General features: G+C 46.1%; 1 protein-coding gene across 4 annotated transcripts; it reads left to right on the top strand.

Annotated features, from left to right (window-relative positions):
• Positions 1-1,488: 1,488 nt before the first annotated feature.
• LOC103716339 (casein kinase II subunit beta-1) lies at positions 1,489-20,002 on the top strand. Of its 4 annotated transcripts, none has more exons than XR_605508.4 (6): positions 1,489-2,097; positions 3,004-3,222; positions 17,126-17,235; positions 17,345-17,507; positions 18,841-19,062; positions 19,488-20,002. XR_605508.4 is itself a non-coding variant. In XM_008804296.4 (5 exons), the coding sequence occupies exons 1-5, from the start codon at positions 1,863-1,865 to the stop codon at positions 18,969-18,971; spliced, it is 858 nt and encodes a 285-aa protein (XP_008802518.2). In that variant the 5' UTR covers positions 1,489-1,862; the 3' UTR covers positions 18,972-19,286. The 4 variants fall into 4 exon arrangements, 2 of the variants coding, with proteins under 2 accessions (XP_008802518.2, XP_008802517.2); XR_605507.4 differs by having other exon boundaries at positions 1,491-2,097; positions 17,345-17,510; XM_008804296.4 differs by lacking the exon at positions 19,488-20,002 and having other exon boundaries at positions 18,841-19,286.
• Positions 20,003-20,231: the final 229 nt, after the last annotated feature.

Here is a 20,231-nt window from a genome sequence, read left to right as displayed (position 1 = left end):
AGAATGGATAAGTTCTTTTCTTTTGTTAAAGGTATAATATATATTTTACATAATTTTTTTAAGAAAATAAATGCTCAACTAAATATAAATTATTTTTAAATATATTATTTTTATGACCAATAAATATGCAAAAATTATTTTTTTGACATCATACATAGTTTTTTTTGAAAAAAAAATTTAGTAAAAAAAAATATTCTTCCTCGAGCCGTGCACATTAAAATAAGCCAATGGAACCTCGGGTGGGGTTTAGACGTTCGGGTTTGGCAGTTTTCTTGTAGGATCAGAGTTAGGGTGGAGGATGTAGCCCGAGTCTTGCAGTAGGATCTTGAGGCAGGCCCGGACTGTGCTTGGGTCTGGCGGCTCGACCTTCACCTGCGACTAGCACTGTTTCTTTGGAAGGTGGTCTGGGACCGCCTTCCGACGAGATCGGTACTCAGTGGCTGTGGGGCGAGGATCTCCCCGTGCCCGACGCGTGGGGCCGATGAGACAGTTGAGCATGTGTTGTTACAGTGTACGTGGGCGAGGATGACCTGGTGTCTAGCAAAAATTTCATAGGATGTCTGGGGATTGAGGGATCAGTTCTTACGGGTCATGCGACGCTGGTCTGGCAGCCCCTAGCTGGCCTAGCGGCTATTGGAGCTACATGCATGGCTTACTAGATCTGGCTGGCCAGAAATGCTAGGACCTTTGGCGGACGCCGCATGTTGCCAAGGTTTGTAGTAGAGCGTGCGAGGGTACAAACAGAGGAGCTTAGTTACAGGACCTCGTCAGGTGGGCCTTTGATAGTTCGGGATATCTGGGACTCCCATTCCGCTCAAGTAACATCTCGTTTGGTGTTTTTCACCAGGGAACCCCTACCCCGAACTTCCTCAATGTTAACTTCGACGGGTCATTATAGGACAGAGGGAGTAGAGAGCGTGCCGGGTTCGTCATTAGGGACTCGAGTTCGCGAGTGGTGGCGGCCGGTGGCTATCAGCTTGCGGAGACCTCGGTCCCCAGTGCCGAGCTGAGGGCTGCATGGGAGAGTCTTCAATATGCACGATGAATGTTGCAGGCAAATCCATTATTATAGAGAGCGACTTAGCTACTATTATAGGGTGGATCCAGGAGGGGCCGAGGGTGTCGGGGTGGGACCATCCCCTACTCCGAGACATTTGGGCCATGGGCAGAGATAGGGAGGCCTTCCTGGCCAAGCATGTTTATAGGGAGGCCAATGGGGCCGCGGATTAGGTGGCCTCTTATGTGGCACTCTATGGATGCAGGGTGGAGAGCTTCCCCGGGCTCTCTGCGATATTTTGTTTGCAGTTTTTATTAGGTGTGTCGGTACTCGTGTACTATAAAAACTCATGAGCATGAGTGCAACTTTAACAAGAAAACCCTCACAATTTCCACATTAACCATTTACGCCTTCCCCTTCCTCCCGTTCTTCTTCACGTGCTCTTCCCGCAGCCATTCGAGCCGCCCAAACCCAGAGAGCTCGGCTCTCTCTCTCTCTCTCTCCCCCCCCCTCTCTCTCTCCCCTCCTCCTCCCCCCCTTCTCTATTCCTTTGAACGAAACCCTAACTCCTCTAAAACCCTAATCCTTCTTCCCTTCTCTTCCTCCCCCTTCGTTAATACCAGAATATACGGTTTCTAGCTCGATTGTTCCCCCTTTTCCTTAAATATACGGGATCTCCGCCATTGATTTTGTGATTTTTCTCGTTTTTCCCTTCTTGCTGATACTAGTTTCCCCTTTGATCTCGAATCGGTTTCTCTGGCGGTCTAGGGTTCGAAATTTTTTATTTTGTTCTCAATTAGCATGGCGGAGCGAGTGGATTGAGCTGATCCGAAGGGTAGAAAGGGTACTTGCTAGGGGCGGAAGGATGTACAGGGATCGAGGAGGGAGCGGGTCGAAGCCGGAGACTGGGACCCTTGATAGAAAGCGGATCAATGATGCCCTAGACAAGCACCTGGAGAAATCGTCGCCGTCTACTTCCAGGGGGTTGAACGGGAGGGAGAAGGAGCGGCTCTCCGTGCCGTCCACCTCTGCCGGGAAGCAGCCGGACCACCACCGGGACCAGCGCTCTGCCCCTCTTTCCAAGAACAAATGCTCAGATGGTTTCGTTCTTTCCCTTCTAGTCCAATTGCAATTCTTTTGATTTTAATCTTGTCTTAAATATTGTAATGGTGGTTGATATTGTGCCATGGAAGATATTTTCTGGTTCTCTCTATGTTGTCCCTATTTTTTTCGCCTGTATACAAGAGGTTTTTCAGACGGAAACTTTGAAACTTTGGATGATTTCTCCGCACTAGGGAGAGCAACATATATGCTAATTTCTGATATGTTTGATTGTTTTTGGTCATCGTGAACATTATATTGTGTAGTTCAACGAAGAAATCTGGGTTATAAATTAATTTTTGTTGAAGTTCACTGTCAAGAAATTCAGCAAGGTTTATATAATTAATTTATATAATTCTTATTAATGAACTCAAACTTTAATGCCTTCTATTGTCTAAGAATATCTGTCAGAATTGGAGATAATTTAGGCTTATCGAAGATAAGGAGAAGAACCTAGTTGTTTATATTAGTTTTAGTTCAATTTAAGAGAAAAATGTAAAAAAAAATAAAAAAAAACTTATTTGGTTTATTTGTTATAAGACTTGTGCAGTGGAAATTAAGTTACTAGTTTTGGTTGCCGATGATTGACCAAGACATTTCTTACTGTTCTCTGTAACAATTCATGTGTTCTTATTTTATAGTCACTTGCCGATTTATGACCCATAAATATTACTCTTGAAGCTGTGACAATGTTATTTAGACTATGTTACAAATTGTTGTCTATTTTGATGTCCGCTGGGAGATTTGACAATTCAAAAATAAGAGTTAAGAAAATTATAAACACATTTCAATAATGTGCATGATGTGTTGAAGCTCTGTTGCCTAGAATGTGGCCATGCTGTCTTTTTGAGCTTTCTTTCGATCCGTTTAGTTATGCTTTCCTTTTTCTTTTTCATTTTCTACAGAAGAATCTGAAACAGATAGTGAAGAGTCAGATGTTAGTGGTTCTGATTGTGAGGACACATCTTGGATTTCATGGTTTTGTAACTTAAGAGGGAATGAGTTCTTTTGTGAAGTCGATGACGAGTACATACAGGATGACTTCAATCTTTGTGGGTTAAGCAGCCAAGTTCCTTACTATGACTATGCTCTCGATCTGATTTTGGATGTTGAATCCTCTCATGGTAAGCATAAATGTGTCTTTATGAATTTAACTTATGAAGAAATTCTCTTTTGTAATTTCAAAGTAATGGCAATTATTGCTTCTACAACATGAGTGAATGACCCCTGGGTGATTGCAACTTCGTACAGTCTTGTCACTTGGGAGCATTTGTAAATTCTTTAAGTGTTTTTGGTTTGCATGCATGTAGACTTTTAATAGCTTATTATCAACATTTTCATCATAGTTATTGTTTTAATAGATAAATTGTTTCTTTTATTATATTTTTGTACTTGTACATCCTACTTACATTTTCTAGACTTCATTTCTTTTGGCATTGACACCCACTCAAGATATATAGCTTTTGGTTCATAGCTTGCTTTTTAGAACCATCAAGAACTTATCAGAAAGTAAAAAGCAATATCCTACATTGAAGAAAAATTATACAAAGAACCCATGCCTGATTGGTAAGAGGGTAGAAAGACTAAAGGATCATCGTTCATGAAGACACATCCTTCCACCAAACTAAACCTAAAAAATTAGAAGTATTAAACCTTGTTTATAACAATATGCTTTTGCATGTCTATATATATCAAGGCTGCCCTCCACTAGACGAAGCCTTAAAAAAATAAAAAAAGTCAGCTGTTAAACTTTGCCTGTATATGATCAGAAAATAGAATAAAGTTTCATCATATGTTGCAGCTCATGGTGCCTTCTTTTCTTGTAGATTGGAGACAAATCATCTATTTTTGGATTGGGTAATTTGATACAAGGTTGAAAACTTGTTTTTTGGTTCTTTTTCCTTCAGACTAGATAAGGATTTTGGATGGACCCAAACATGAAAAATGAATTTGACATATGTCCAAGAGTCTGACTTAGCAAGAGGAAATAAAGGAGATACGGGATATGTGAAAAAAAATAATTTTAACTAATATGTAGTAAATAATTTATAAAAGAATATATTCAAAGATATATCTATTATGGTCTTCCAATATATATGTCTCTAATCCAAATTTCCAAATTAGTCTATGACAAGGATTCAAAAACTGGTATTGTGGCTGGTACTGATTTTCTATCGGACCGATACAACATAGACCCGCTCTGCACTAACTCATGATACAGGGTTGTGTATTGGTACCATACCAGGTTGTAGTTTTGTCCATTTTTTGTATTTTTTTGGTATTTAAATTTCTAATATGCTTTTCTTTTGTTTTGTTTTTAATGTTTTAGTGGTATTTGAATTGGTGTGCGATACTGGAGTGTTGATATTGGTGTTAACACTTATTCAATCAACGTGGATCAATAAACAAGTAACTTTTATAAGTGAAAATGGCAAATAAGGTGTGGCATTGTAAAAAGAAGTATGCCCATTCACTTTATCTTAGGTTGAATGTCTATGGTCCTTGTAGACATTTGGGTATTGTTAGTGGTCCTTGGAGATTATACCAGCCTATATATTGTCCCCATCCTTGCTCGTCATATGATGTTTGATAGTGACCTGACTATGGCTTTTGATAGTGTGGTTGCTTGTAAGTTTTGTAGTGATAGGAGCTTGGCTATCCCTACTTAGGATAGCATCGTACAATGACCCCTAGCCATACCTATATCTGTAGGAGGGGTAATGTGGAGAGTCACATCCTCCAAAATATGATAACTAGAAGAATGCATACGAATTGTATGTGGATGGAGCATATTGCCCACTCTGACTATCTAATGCACTGAGATCTGCCTTCCACATATGATGGGATATGTTTTCCACTATAGCTATCCGATGCCTTGAAGAATTTGTTTTTGACGCCCATTCCTTTCGATCAACATAAAACCTCTCAAGTATCTAGGTGCTGCTCCTCATCTTTTCTCTCCCATTAAATTCTTTTCACTTAAGACTCCAATTTGCAAGTGCGCATAAAATTCTCCTACCCCCAAACATAACTTCTTGCAATTGATCCTCTGGTCTCTCTATGTATCCCCATAATCGTGATCCTATGTGCCTTGACCTGCATCTCCTTTAGATCCTCTCCTCTTATATGAGATTGTCTCCTTGTCATGTCCGGATTTTGTCCTAGTCCTGTGTTCTTGATCCTCATGGCATGCGTGTACTGTACCTCATGGATGAATGGGCTTTACCTTTGAGAAAACTACCACCACCTCCATACTTACCACCTTGTCCACCTCGACTTCAAGACCCACACTAGAATTGTCATTAGCACCATCACTAGTATAGTGGGATGATCTAGGCAAGCTGGGATCTAATAGCTCGGGTGTCTCTATCATCATCCGAAATTGATGTCGCCAGTTGCTTCTACTGGATCGACAATTGGTTCTTTTCCCTTCGACTTCCCATACCTACTGCCCTTTCGTTCTGCTGGCTAGACCCTCTACTTTAACTGGTCCTTGAGGCTCGTGCACCGCACCTAGACCCAAACATATGGCAATTGAATTGCTAATTAGAATTCTGTCTCTCCTATCGGGTCTCACTTGTGGTGTGAAATATCTTCACTACACATCTATTCACATCGTGTACACGCTCTTCCGTTGAGATGGAATCTTTTGTCTCTTGTACCCTATCGGATCAACAACTAACTCGTTTCCCTTCGACTTGCCTTTCCTACTACTCTTTCCTTATGCGCTTGGCTAGTTAGAACCTCCACCTTGGTGGCCCTGGAGGCTCATGTCCTGCAGCTAGATTCGAACATATGGCGATTGAATGGCCTATCAGAATACTCTATCTCTTGTCAGGTCTCACACATGGTGTGTGAAATATTCTCTGCTACCCATCTGCCCAGGTTGTGCACACTTCTTTGCAAGGTCGGAGAAACCGGTACTGGACAACGTATCGGTTCTTCGGCGGAACGAGTCGGTACATGCTGTTTTGGGCCCATACCGAGAGAGAAAAATGCTGGAACCGGAGAACGAGAAGAGAAAGATTGAGCGGCGGCGGACGCTCATTCTCCCTCCCTCCTCTGCTCTCTCTCTTTTTCTTTTCTTTTCTTCTTCTCCGGCTTTGGTAACTAGCCGTTTTCAATGGCGCAACCGTACCGGTGAGCCACCGGTACAGCTCGGAACCGGTGAAACTGGCCGATTCGGCTTGGTTCCGCATTCCTTCCTCCTTTGTCATGGTTCTGTCTACTCGTGGAGGACTCCCTGGCTCATCAAGCACAGCCATGTCTTGAGCCTGCTGATCTTTAACCCATCCAAGCAGAGGATCCTTTTCATCACAGACAAAACATCCTCCAATGGGTCTTCTTGTCTGCTCTCCTTGCTCTCATTCAAGCGCTTCAATCCCAGCCTTATGTTGTAGTGTGGGCGCACCAAGTTATGCAATCTCTTGCTAGTCAAGCAATGCCATATGTTGTTATGGATTAAGGCAAAGGTGCTCCAATTCCACTCGCTTCTGTTGGACAAGACAATCTACGTGAGGACTTGAATGATAATTTCCTCAATTTGGTGCATCGATGCCCCATTGGGCCCACCATGTCACTATTGACTCCTAGAATAGTTTGACATGGAACTTACTTATTATTTTTTTTTAAAAAAATATTATAAAAGGTCTTTAGGTCCATTTTGTATTTCGACATGATGTGGCTTGTTTGTTGGCATGGTTTGCACATGCTATGCTAGCCAATGACATGGACACTTAAATCCTTAGCAAAATCAAATTGAATATGCGACCTAGTAAAGTTCATGGACATGTGATATCACAAAGTTATTGGTTTTGTCCATTTATGATCTCTTGTACAAAATTAATGGAGAGAGAGAGATGAAGATATATGTCATAGAATTAAAGTCAATTGGATGAAGTGGAGATGTGTTCTAGATACCATGCTATTGAGGCGTGCCTTGGTGCTAAACTTTAAATTGGGAAACAAAATGCATCTTGTACAAGGTTAATTGAAGAACTTGAAAATTGAAAAAGAACTTGGAAATTAGAGACTCTTTAAGGGAGAGACTTTTTAGGGGACAATCCCTTTTTTATACAAAAAAATTCTTTCTCCTGTTGGCCTGAGAAAGGTTTAATTTATAAAGAAGACTCCTGTTTTTTATTCTCTTTTCCCCCTTTTTCTCTTAATTCTTTCCTTTTCTATATTTCTTCTTGGTTTGTTATTTTTTCAGAAATCCTGAAAAAATTGGTTGTGTTTAAGCCATCATCCGAAGCTTTAAAAGGTTGCTATATGTGTTGTACATTCTACATAGTCCCACATTTTTTGAAAACTTAGATCTTTGAATCAGTGTTGGATTTGAACTCTGATTGGACAACCTGGCCAATGTTGCCTAAAATTTTGGATGGCTAAGCACTTGCCATCTAATTAGTTTATGCAAATTTATTTTTTTATTTTTTTTTGCTGAAAGCGTGTATTTCATACAATACGTGTACGAATACATCCAAGAAAATCAAAATAAAGCAACTCGCGGAGCGCATGTGGCAGCTCCTCCTCCCCTGACCAAAGGGTGTACCCTGAGTGATGGGCCGCATGGGCCGCCACCCAGTCGGCTGCCCCATTGGCCTCTCTAAATACATGCTGAGCCTGAAAGGCTCTCACATCTCTCATCATACTCCCTATGTCGCGGATCAAGGGGTGGTCTGTACCATCACCCGTCGACCCCCTCCGAATCCATCCGATAACCGTGGTGGAGTCGCCCTCCAAAATGATCGACCTGGCCCGCAGGATCATCCTCGCATGGCGCACACCCGCCCAGGCTGCGCGAAGCTCTGCCTCCGGAACCGACGTGTCGAACAGCTGACAGCCACCTGCTGCAACTACCCTGGAATGCGGGCCTCGTATAATAAAGCCAGCACCACCCCGCATACCACTGTCCCAGCACCGACCCGTCAAAATTAACCTTGAGGAAACTCGGGGGTGGGGGCTCCCAGGTGAAAAACACCATCTGGTGGGCTGCCGAAGCAGAAGGGGGGCCCCAGGTATCCCGAGCTATCAAAGGTCTATCTGAAGAGGTGGTAGGTACAAACTCAGAAGCCTGAACACGAGCAAGCTCCGCAGCAAACCTCGGTGACACCCTGCGCTCACCGAGAGTACGAGCGTTTCTTGCCAGCCAAATCTGGTATGCTGTGCAAGTCGCTCTAATGGCCTCCTGACACGTCCACGAACTAGGTAGCCCCTGCCGTATCATATGAAGAAACTGTGGCCTGTCACTCCGGGCCTCCTGCGGGATCCCGGCCCACTGCCATGTCAATCTCGCCCATATACACTGAAAGAGCACGTGGTCTGCCGACTCCACGGCCCCACACGTCCCACACTCTGCAGGGATCCCCCAACCACGCCTGCTCAGCGCTGCTCTCGTCGGAAGGCGATCCCAGAACACCTTCCATAAGAAGAGTGCTAAACGCGGGTGGAGACCATGCCTCCAGATCCATGTGCAATCCGACCCCCTCTCCTGCTCTGACTGGAGGACACGGGAGAGGTCGCCTAGCCTGACTCTGGCCTGGCTCGATGTGCCCCATACCCGGACATCCTGCCCCCCACATCCTGGTAACGGAAGGGACCGGATCCTCGCTGCAAGGTGTACCCCAAATAGCTGTCGAAGTCTAGCATCATCCCACTCTGCTCCACCTCCTGCCAAAAGGTCACTGACCCGTAGTCCCTCTACTGCCTCTACATCAACCATGGTCGGCCAACTCCTCAATGGCAAGGTGTCCACCCATGGCTCACTGGTCACATCAATGCTCTGCCCGTCGCCGATCAGCCACCTGGTGCTCGATAATGCAGTCGGTAGGTGTCTCCCAATCTCACGCCACATGAAAGAGACTCGGCGGCCCCTCCATGCCCTCTCTAGGCCCCCTCGGCCATATCGGGCTACCATCACCTGACTCCAAAGGCTCTGTGGCTCAAGTAGGAACCGTACTGCATGCCGAGCGATGAGAGCCTCGCGCCTCTCCATCAGAGACCGCACCCCGAGACCACCCTCACTAATAGGGCGGCAAACCTGCTCCCAAGCCACCAAATGCACTCCATGGCCCCCACCGTGTGAGCCCCACAAGAAACTCCGAAGAAGACGCTCAATCCTCAACAGGGGCGTCTTTGGCATAACAGTGTTGGCCATGAGATACAAAGGTATGGATCCCAACACTGATCTAATCAAGGTCAATCTCCCCATCATGGATAGGGAAGATGCTCTCCATCCCTCAAGCCTGCTCTGTACCCGCTGCACCAGGCCCGAGCACTCTGCCACTCGCGGCCGCCGGCCACTGATGGGAACTCCCAGGTAAGTCAGCGTCCCCTCCTGCTCAGATATCTGTAGAATCCCCCGGATCTCCTGACGAACCCTGGTCTCCGTACTGGGACTGAAAGTAATAGCTGACTTCCGGAAGTTCACTCTCTGGCCAGACGCCATGCAGTAGTCCGTCACCACCCTGCGGAGAACCCGTGCATCAGCCACTCGTGCCCTGGTCAAAAGAAGGCAATCATCAGCAAAAAATAAGTGGGAAAGGGGTCGGGCACCCGGTGCCGGACTATACGGCACCAGCTCCCGGCTAGCACAAACTCTCTGCAAAGCTCGTGACAAGATGTCAGCACAAATGATAAACAAATAAGGGGATAAAGGGCATCCCTGCCGTAGCCCCAATGTGGACTCGAAGAACAGTGAGGGCGTGCCATTGATCAAGAGAGAGAACTGTGGTCCCCGTACACACCCCATGACCCATCCAATCCACTGTCTGTGAAAACCATATGCCTCCAGCGCCTGCTCAAGAAAACTCCACCTGACCCTATCATAGGCCCTCTCCATGTCCAGCTTGATGGCCATCAAGCTGCGCCGCTTCGATGCTCTCTGAAGGTCCCACATCATCTCCTGAGCCAACAAAACATTGTGTGAGATATTTCTACCTGCTACAAACGCCCCCTGCTCCTGGCTAATGATGCCTGGCAAAAGGGGCTTCATCCTGCCCACCATTATTCTTGCCACAACCTTATATAAAGTCGTACACAAACTAATGGGCCTAAAATGACTGGGCTCAACCGCATCCGAACGCTTCGGTATAAGCGTAACGAAAGTGGCCTTCCAATCCTTAGGCATAGCAGCCCGAGAAAAGAAACACTGGATAGCCTCCACCACACCTCGGCGGATAATGCCCCAGTACTGTTGAAAGAAAAAAGGTGGGAAACCATCGGGCCCTGGGGCCTTGTCTGCTGCCAGCGCCCAAACCGCCTCCTGCACCTCCTCCGCCAACACCGGTCGGATCAGGGATGCCCTCTCGACATCACCAATACCCGTCTCCACCCTCAGGGGGCGGTAACCATCACTGACCTCCTCATCCTCCGTCCATCTGGCACGGAAAAAATCAAATAAGGTCTGTCGGACCGCCTACTCGCCCTCCACCCGGTGGCCCGACTCATCTCGTAAAGAGTGAATCATGCTCCGCTGCCTCCGAATAATCGTCGACCGATGGAAGAAACTGGTATTGCGATCGCCCTCACTCACCCACTGCACTCGGGATTTCTGACGCCAGAAGATCTCATGCTGCCGTAGTAGGGAGTGGTGAGTCGCTAGCAATCCCCGGAGGTTGGACATATCGTCCTCCGAGAGTACACCCCTCAGGTCCTCTTTCCTCTGCAGCTCCGTAATCGAGGACTCTACCCCCTCCACACGCCGAAATATGTCGCCCACAACCACACGATTCCAACGGCGGAGACGCCTCTTAGTCAACTCCAGTCGGCGCGACACCTGCTGCATGGCATCGCCACGCACCGGAGTACGCCATGCGTCACGAACTACGTCCCACGACTGGGGGTACGATAGTCAAACCTTCTCAAAGCGGAAGGGGCTATAGTGGGTATGTGCCGATGAAGTGGATAGAAGCAAGGGGCAATGGTCTGAAGCAATCCGGGGCAGATGCCTGACCCGGGAAGTAGGGAAACGGAGGACCCAATCAGGGGATGCAAGGGCCCTATCTAAACGCTCCCAGACTCTAGCGCTACCTGACTGGTTATTGCACCAGGTAAACTTTTGTCCGGAAAAACCTAGGTCAACCAGGCCGTTCCGCAATATAAAATCGCGAAACTCCCTCCTATCCATCCTATCTGTAAAGGCGGCACCCCCCCGCTTCTCATCCTCACCCTGAATACAATTAAAATCACCAACCATCACCATCGGGACACCCTGGGTGGCAAGGTTGGTGATCTCCTGCCAGAGGACTCTCCGAGCCCTGTAATCTGTACTCGCGTACACACCACACAGCACCCACGGAGCCGCTATCATGACTACTTGTTGGGGGCAATTGTGGAAGACATCAACTGTCATCACTCCTCGCCTCCAGAGGACCAAAATGCCCCCCGACAATCCCCGAGAGTCAACTGCGTAGGTCTCCCAATCCCTCTCCAAACGTCGCCTCAAACGTCCAAGTCCCTCACCGGATAATCGGGTTTCGTATAGGAAACAGATCTCCGGACAGTGAACCTGTACTAATCGCTTAAAGGATGACATGAAAGACGGCTTGGCCGCCCCCCTGCAATTCCAAGTTAGAATCATCATGGGTCACAGTCCACGTAGTCGGCCTCTGACCCATCCTCCCCTAGGGTCACAGGGACGGCCACCGGCTCGACGCCCTGGCCGCCCCCCTCCTCCTCCCCCCCGTGTGCAGAGAGAGCAGCACTCATGACTGCTGCCCTAACACGCTGCACAACAGTGGGTAAGTCCGTACCCCCACCCAACAGTAGTGGCTCGGCCTCCGCGGAAGGGGCGGAAAGACCCCCCGCCTCGTATCCGCATGAGGCCGCATCCACTGGCTGACCCAAGTCTGAAGGCAGAGGCCCAAAACGGAAGACTGGAGTCGTCTTGCCGCCGGCCTGCTGGTCAGACGCAATGTGGGCCTCCACCCCCATGTCAGACTGAGAGCGATCGCCCAACAGAAACTGGGCCTCCGGGCCTGCCCCGAGGAGCACCCGTAGATCTCCCGTGCCCTGGGCGTGTGGGCCCTGGACCCATGGGCCGCCCTCAGCCCTCACAGGCAGGGCTGCGTGGCCCATCAGGTCCCGGGCCCGCTCCCCCACCGCTGGAGAAGCTCGCAGGCCCGGGGCTGAACGGGCACGCTGCGCGCCCCGCGCTGCGGGCGCGCCTCTGGTCGCACCCGCCGGCCCGCGACCCCGGCGCCCCGTCCCCTGGGCCCGGGCGCGTTGGGCCGGCACCAGATCAGCCCGTTGGCCCACCGCGTGATGCGCGTGGGCCAGCGGGCCCATCATTCCCGGGCCCCGTTGCAGGCCCTGGGCCGCTGGCGGCCTGGGCCTCTTCTGTGACTGGGCCCGGGCCGCAGCTGATCCACCCGTCCCCGGATCAGCCCGCGGCAGTGCGAGCTCAGAGCTCATCCCCGAGTCAAGACTCGGTACCGAGTCTGTCGGCTCGAGCAGGTCGTCCCCGAGCCAGTCGGCCGGGTCGTCCTGAGGAAAAGCAGGCGGAGGAGCCAAAAGAAGCCCATCCCCCTCCGCCGCCGGTGGCGACCGGCGGCGCGCCAACTTGGCTGGCTTTTGCCAGCCCTCCGTGTCCGCCGGGGACACCGGAGCAGTCGGCGCAAGCTGCTGGTTCGCCGGAGATGGCGGTGGTCTCGAGGATGACCCAGCCCCAGGATCGGGTCCGGTCATCACCCCCGGCCGCGGCAGCAAATCCCCCCATGGGATCTTCTGCCGCGTAGCCACCATCCAGGGGCCGTAGACCGGCCCCTGGGCCTCCTCACCGCCACCCGGGGTCGGTGGATCCGCCATTCCCCCCATCTCCGTAGCCACCGGGGGCGCCTCCCTGTGTGCGCTGGACTCCGCCGGAAAACGGCACGCCGCTCCCACGTGCCCCATCCGCCCACAGCGAGAGCAAATGGTCGGGACATTCTCGAAGACGAAGGGCTGCCACCGCACCTTCGTCTTCCCCTGTATCAGAACGCCGGGCCGCAGTGGTTCAGTGGTGTCGATCGCCACTTTTACTCGGGCGAATCCCATCGCCGCCTGCTGCTCAGTGACGCCGTCCACTGCCACCGGCTGGCCCGCCCGCGCCGCTATGTGAAGTATGGTCGAGGTCGACCAGTACTCCGGGGGCAACCGCGGCAACCGGAGCCACACCAAAGCCCTCTTCACCGTGTCGTCCCCAGGCTCGAAATCAGGGACCCACGGGCTCATGGCGAGGAGTTGCCCCGCCACCACCCACGGCCCCTCACTGAGAGCCCGATCCCGGTCCTCCGTCGACCGGAATCTCAAAGCCAGGAAGTCGTCCGCAAGCGGGACGGCCACTACCTCCTTGAGCTTAGTGCGGGCGGCCACATCCTTGGCCACCCATTCCGCCGGAATCCGGCGGCCAAAACTGCGGGCGATCAGAGCCCGGCCCTCCCACAACTGCCGAGCCGCCTCAATCGGCTCCTCCGGAGGCCGCAAGACATCCGGGAAGCGTCGACTCAGGCGGTCCACTTCCTCGGCCGTGGGCCAATGGGTAACCCACGGCCCTGGCCTCGACCAGGCCGCAGGACGACCCCCCCGACCCGGTTGCTTACCGTTGCCTCTCGCCTCCTTCGTCTCCGTCGTGGCCGGCTGCTTCCCCATATTACGGCCGTCCACCTGAAACAGAGGTCAATATAAGCAAGTAATAGCCAAGTTACCAAGTATCCCTCCCGGCTATGGCAGCCGTGAAGGTCTGCACTCTCAGGATACCGCAGGCCCGATCCCTTTAGGCGCCGGTGATCTCCCTCCTCCGCTCGGCCCCTTGCCTGACTTGCTGAGGGAGTCGGAACCGCTCAGTGGGATTCAGAGCCCCGGTCTCGCAACCCCAGCAGTCGAGTGGACCACGGCGACCTGCCGGAGCTAAGTTCCCCGGCCGATCGCCTCACGAACACCGCCGGTCAAACTAGCCGTTGGCTCTCTCTCTATACTCCAGAGTTTCCTTCAGTTTCTTTCCTGTGATCGCGGATCTCTTTCCTTCAGTCAAACTAGCAAATTTATTTCGTTGGTTGATTCTTGCTGCAATTGAAGTTTGTTTGGTCTTGGGTTGAAAGGCCTATATAAATAGGCCTCAAGTCCATGGGTTCTCCTCACAAATTTATCCTGGAGTTTCAGCGAATGCTTGTGCAGCGATTGTCTCAACATGATTCGCACACAGTATAGTCCTTTTGAGCCTAGTTTCCTAGAGCATCCATTTGAGAGGTCCTTGGTAGATGAGAGCTGAGCTGCTCTACCATGGATGGTGGTTCCCATGATAGTGGCCCCTATAGCCTTGTAATATCGGGTGAATCATATTGCTTTCAAGATATTGAATGATGAGTAATTAGCTGTTACTTTTTTTTTCCCGAAGAATCTTCTTTCTGGGGCTCTTCATATGATGCGTTGCAGTAATCACTTTGTCCTTTTTGGGTGATTAATTTTGATCAAAGCCTGCATAAAGTCATTTTAACTTGATTCAGATGGTGGGACTCATGGTAGAGCCAAGGAAGAGCGAACTTTGTTTTAGTAGAAAGGCTCTTGTACAAATAAGGTTAAACTAGCAGCCTCTTCTTATTTTGAAGGGGGCAATAAATTAATTGTACATGCTGCAAAAAGAATGTAAAGTGCCCATTTGAGAAAAAATAGGCCAGCATTCATGTAGCATGCAGCCATGTTTACCTTCAAGATTTCCTTCAACTTGTGCTTAATATCTTTGGTTTTAATGGTCTCCTTAGATCTTCTGGCTTAAGGGACTGGCCATCAATTAGGTTATCCATCCTTTCACAATGGGGGAAAATTTTAATAACACCATCTCGAAATCTTTTCTAGTTCAACCAATCTTAGCTTATTTGTATAAGGGTTTTACAGGCGTAGTGAGGAGCGAGCCTTCTTTGGTTATCCACATCTCTGGGCAAATTTGCTCGAGGACCACTTCTTGAATCCTTGCCCTTCTAGGACTCGTGATGCTCATAATCAACTCTCATGATCCTATGATTTAGCTGAAATTTTTTAACCATGTAACTGAAAAGGATGTGGCTCAAGGGTTGAAGGACATCTACCTTCCCATTTCATATCTTTTTGAATGTATATTGTTTGGTGCAAGGAGCCCTTGTAGTGCATGTGGCACACAAATATTTCAGGATGTTCAGAAAATTTGAGACCAAAACCCCGAGCTGATGTACTTGCCTAGGAGAGAGCCAAGTGGCAGATTCTTCTGTTGACATCGACAAGATCCAAGATGTGTTCACTCACTGGGATTTCATACAACAACCAGTAGATTCCAACTAAATTTGGACTGAATGACAGGCTTCTAAGATATTAATGCTATGATCATTTGAAGATGATCCTCGAGCCATCAGCATAGGAGAAAGGTGACAACCTGGCCTAACATACCTAGTACAGAGTGGTGCCATGATGCCATCTTTGGTGGAGATTTGATCGTGTCCTAGAAGGTGCTGATGCAAGCATTGATCTTGAGAATTCCAAGCAATGTGGTCCTTGGTAGGAAATTTTAGTTAATAAATTCCTAGATTAGTTCCTAGATAATGTTATTAATCATTTCCTAGTTTGCCTTAGGTGTGTAAAAAATAATAAATGCAATGGCATTAAATTCTGCGATATTATTATCGCTTAGAATATTGCGCAAAGAGGGCCTAAGAAAGCAAGTTGAATGTGGTAGTATTAGAATGATGTTGATATGGATGTAGGGTAATCTTTGCAGGATACGGTGAAAGGTGAGAATTGAAGGAGCTACAAGAGATTCATAAATTAAAGATAAAGTAATCAAAAATTGATTGAGATGGTATTGGGCATGCACAACAAAGATATGAGGGGGCTCAGTATTAAAGGGTACTTTAATATGTGTTCAATGATATACAAAAATGGGGAAGTACCTAAGGTGATAAAAATGGAAGTTGTGGAAAGCATATGAAAAGCTTGAAATTGCATTCGAGGTAGTGTCAAATAGGAATGCTTGGTAAAAGAGGACTGGTAAAGCTAATGCAAATAGTTGGGATAAGGCTTGATGATTGTACTTACCGTATAGGCATTTGTTAGTATTGTATCTGTCATATTTCAAAGACTTCAAACTTGACTTTTTGTGCGCCTCCTGAGCTTTCGTTGTTTAGTGTGTTTGCACAGACTGCATGTATCTTTCATAACATCCCCATATCATTAGATTATTTTGCTATTTAAATATTGCAACTTGGTTTATATCTTACCATATACACTTGCATTCCTGACAGTGTATTAGGTTTTAATTCCATTCTTCTTGTGGTTTTTCCTAACAAAACAAATTTGAAGTTGCATAGCATGGGGAACTATACTGTTTCAACAAGATATTTTCACACTTAAAAAAACCTCAGATGAATGATCATATTTCTCCATTTAAACTCTTTTTCATTGTAGTCTTTTTTCGAAATTCCTACACATGCTAGTAACCAAATAAGTTTTGTCAATAAGTGTCACATGGAACTTACAAATGCTATAGTTAATTAGTATTGTTGTTGTTGTTATTGTTGTTGTTAGTACTATTATTATTATTATTATTAAATGATATTTATCACTTAACTGGCCTCATGTATTCTAGAATTGCTGATCTTATGGCAATAAGTTAGTTCTTGGTCTTTTATTTTCTTTCCCAACACAAGGGTGTGCCAAATTTTTACATGCATGACCTTTAACATTACTTTTGGCCAGTTATATAAACAATTTCCTGTACCTTAGGCCTTCAAACTCATTGGTGGTACTCTTTTAAGGTTTGGAAGTATGCAACTATTACATTTTTTACTAATAAAAAATAACTCATGCCATATCTGCTGATATGGAGATCTGGTTGTACCTCCTTTGGTGTCAAAATTAGTTTATGACACACTATATGATTAATATGCTAAGCGAATTTCTTGCAAAAGTAGAGCTGGCATTTTGCTCTCCGTGTTTGTGTGTGTGTGTGTGCATATGTAAGTTTGTATGTAATTTTACAGTCTGCTAATTATAATTGGTTTTGGCCATGCAAATGCCCAGGTGACATGTTTACTGAGGAACAAAATGAGTTGGTTGAATCGGCAGCGGAGATGTTATATGGTCTGATTCATGTAAGATACATATTAACCAGTAAGGGGATGGCTGCAATGGTAAGCTATCTCTTGGCTTTGATGATTGTGTTGTTTGGTTTAGTCTACCAGTTGCATTTGATAGTCCTATTGGCTTGAAAATGACTGCTTCAAATGACAACTTCTACAGTTAGACAAGTACAAGAATTATGACTTTGGAAGATGCCCAAGAGTTTATTGCTGCGGTCAGCCCTGCCTTCCAGTTGGGCAATCAGACATTCCTCGATCTAGTACTGTGAAAATCTACTGCCCAAAGTGTGAAGATATATACTACCCAAGATCTAAGTACCAAGGCAGTATCCTTTAAATTTAGCAATATTTTTTGAACTTTTAACTTCTTCATTAATAAATGAATAAATAAATATATCTTTACATGCATATGCACGTAGAATCTTAATTTGTAAGAGAAGAAACCTATCAGTGTAAAATGAAAGATGAACCATCTAAATCGAGGACCTGCATCATTTATCATGATTTAAAATGCTTAAAATGCTTTCCTACACATCAAGTGGATATGAATAGTAGCAATGTTCTCTGATTTATGGGAAAAATCTGGAATTATTCTTGCTTTTTTTCCTGGCTGAATGAATCTTCAAGTCATGCCTGTATAATCGAAATAATCAAGCATTATTAAATTCTTAAATTATACACGGATTCTTTGATTTTCATGAGCTATTGATACTATATATCTATGGATTACAATGCAATGATACTATATATTGGTGTAGGTGCTCGTGTTTTTGTGTCGATCTTTATTGTTCTTGCCTCACTCATTCTATAAATAAATATTTCGGGAATTGTTTTTTGTTTTTCACAATTCTTTTTGAATGTCTAACTATCCGAACTCTTTTTAAACTTTCGGCGAGGTTGCTTGATTTTTTTCAAATTCTGAATTTTCAACCCATGCCTACTTGTTTTCAAATGCTGCACTTGTGACTATGGATACAACGTGGATGGTACCAGGAAAGTTAGTGTGCTTGGCTGACCACAGGAATTGGCAATCCTCAGTTGACATGGAACTCATGTTAAATCTTATGATTGAAATCTGTGGATTGTACTTCAAAGCTGAAAGTCAAAAGTAAAACTTCGTGCCATGCCATTCAAACTATACATGTTCTTTCTATTAGGCACAAGTAGCAGACATACAAAATATATGTTTGCTATTTAAATGTTTTAGGTCCTGATCAATGATATAAATTTTCTTGTTTTGTTGCACATTATTTGATTTTGCACTGTTGGAATTAAGACAGACCATTTCAGCAAGTCTCCCTCTCTCTCCCTCTCTCCTTCCCTCCCTCCCTACATCCCTCCCTCCCCACAGACAGACACGTATCAGATATTCTTGACGCTCCATGTTAGATCTAGTGATTAGCATCGAGGGCTGCCTAAATGCATGGATGGCAGCCCAATCTGCCTAAGGAAGCAATAGATACAACATTTGCATTGTTTTGACATTTTAAACCATGCTTATGCATCTGTAGCTTTCCATGCTATGTAGCTGTGTGTTGGACAGCTTTGATGAGTTTTTTTTGCTTATTATGAAACTTTGATAAAAACTAAAAAACCAGGGCTACTTTTCTAGTTTGGGCTTTCTTTTATGGGATTTTTTTTCTTGACATTGTATAGATGTTGATGGAGCTTACTTTGGCACCACATTCCCTCACCTGTTCCTAATGACATACGGACACCTGAAGCCACAAAAGCCATCACAGCGATACGTTCCAAGAGTGTTTGGCTTTAAAATTCACAAACCATGATGTTGGAGGAGGATTGTTCTATCAGAAACAGCTCATAAGCTTTCCTCATTCTTCTTTATTAGAGATGTTCTGGCAAGCGCAAAACTGCAAGGTGATTAGTTTGCAGGATCAAACTGATTACCCGTTTTATATGAGTAAACATCTGAAATGTGCTGATCTATTCACTGTGCTATAAGGAAGCTATTGTTTTATTCAATATTAGCTGTAACGGGAGCGCCTTCTTAATTTTTATGGTTTGAGGATTATTTTCCTGCCTTCATTGTTGTAACATTCTGTATTGCCCTTCAATGGTTGGATGCATGTTTGCATACATAATCTCTCTCTCTCTCTCTCTCTCTCTCTTCAAAATAGTGATGTCAATTAGTGTTATTATTGTGGCATGTGCTCCTGCGTGCTAATTGCTGCTGTCATCTACCGTACCTATAATGCCAGCAGATGTAATTTGCTGGCTGTTGATTAATGTTATGAATATTGTTATCATAGGTTTAATTTGTGCTTCTGTTTTTAATTTTATAGGATTATCACTCAGATGCATTGTGAAGGAATTTTAGTGCGGAGCTGCAAGATGATTTTTTTTTTCTGCTTAAATTATTGCCTGTGAATTGAGGGGCTTTCTCTGCACTTCACTATTGAAAGTCATACCATTCAGACACAGGTGCAGCTTGTTGAGAAGGTAAGATGTAGTAGTTAACCAGATGATGATATCAAAAAAGATTGCAAGCAGCTACTTGAAGGCATGGGAGTGTGGCTGCTGAGCTTCGTTACCACTCTAGTCTGTGCAGGGTCTGTCTGTCTTCGCATATCTCTTGCACCCAAGCTCTTTATAAGCATCTGGTCTATCTCTCCTTCCTTTCGCCCCTACTGTTTCTTTTGTTCCAAGGAGTGCTTCATTGTTTCCCAATTCTTTGTTGTACCTTGTCTCTTTTGTGCGTCTGGTTAGAACTCAGAATTCCTGGGATAGCCATCAGGGTACTGAATGCTTGACAGGCTTCTTGGTGGAGCAGATGCCCTAGCCAACTCAGCTTAATAAATGGGGGACATGTCTTAGCCTTATATGATTATCGCATCTGCAGCTTGAGCCTAGGAGTGAAGCGATGGGTGAGGCTCTTATTTCCACAGCTACGTTTGTATTAAAAGCATATGTTATGAGAAATGTTCTAAATTTATCAAATAAAAACATTAGATTGCCGGTCAACCTAGATTTTCTATGAAAACATATATTTTCGCGCGAAAACTACTCAAAACCATATTTCTTAATTT

The sequence above is a fragment of the Phoenix dactylifera genome, chromosome 18, assembly GCF_009389715.1.
Source record: "Phoenix dactylifera cultivar Barhee BC4 chromosome 18, palm_55x_up_171113_PBpolish2nd_filt_p, whole genome shotgun sequence".
NCBI classification, from domain to species: Eukaryota; Viridiplantae; Streptophyta; class Magnoliopsida; order Arecales; family Arecaceae; genus Phoenix; species Phoenix dactylifera.
The sequence above is the reverse complement of the archived record's forward strand: the minus strand, read 5'-3'. Positions and strand labels throughout refer to the sequence as shown.

Bases quoted from the DNA above. Each gene is read 5' to 3' on its own strand.
- LOC103716339 (XM_008804295.4), top strand. From the start codon at position 1,863: ATGTACAGGGATCGAGGAGGGAGCGGGTCGAAGCCGGAGACTGGGACC. The intron at 3,223-17,125 runs GTAAGCATAAAT...GCAAATGCCCAG, and splicing joins GGATGTTGAATCCTCTCATG to GTGACATGTTTACTGAGGAA. The intron at 17,236-17,344 runs GTAAGCTATCTC...CAACTTCTACAG, and splicing joins GTAAGGGGATGGCTGCAATG to TTAGACAAGTACAAGAATTA.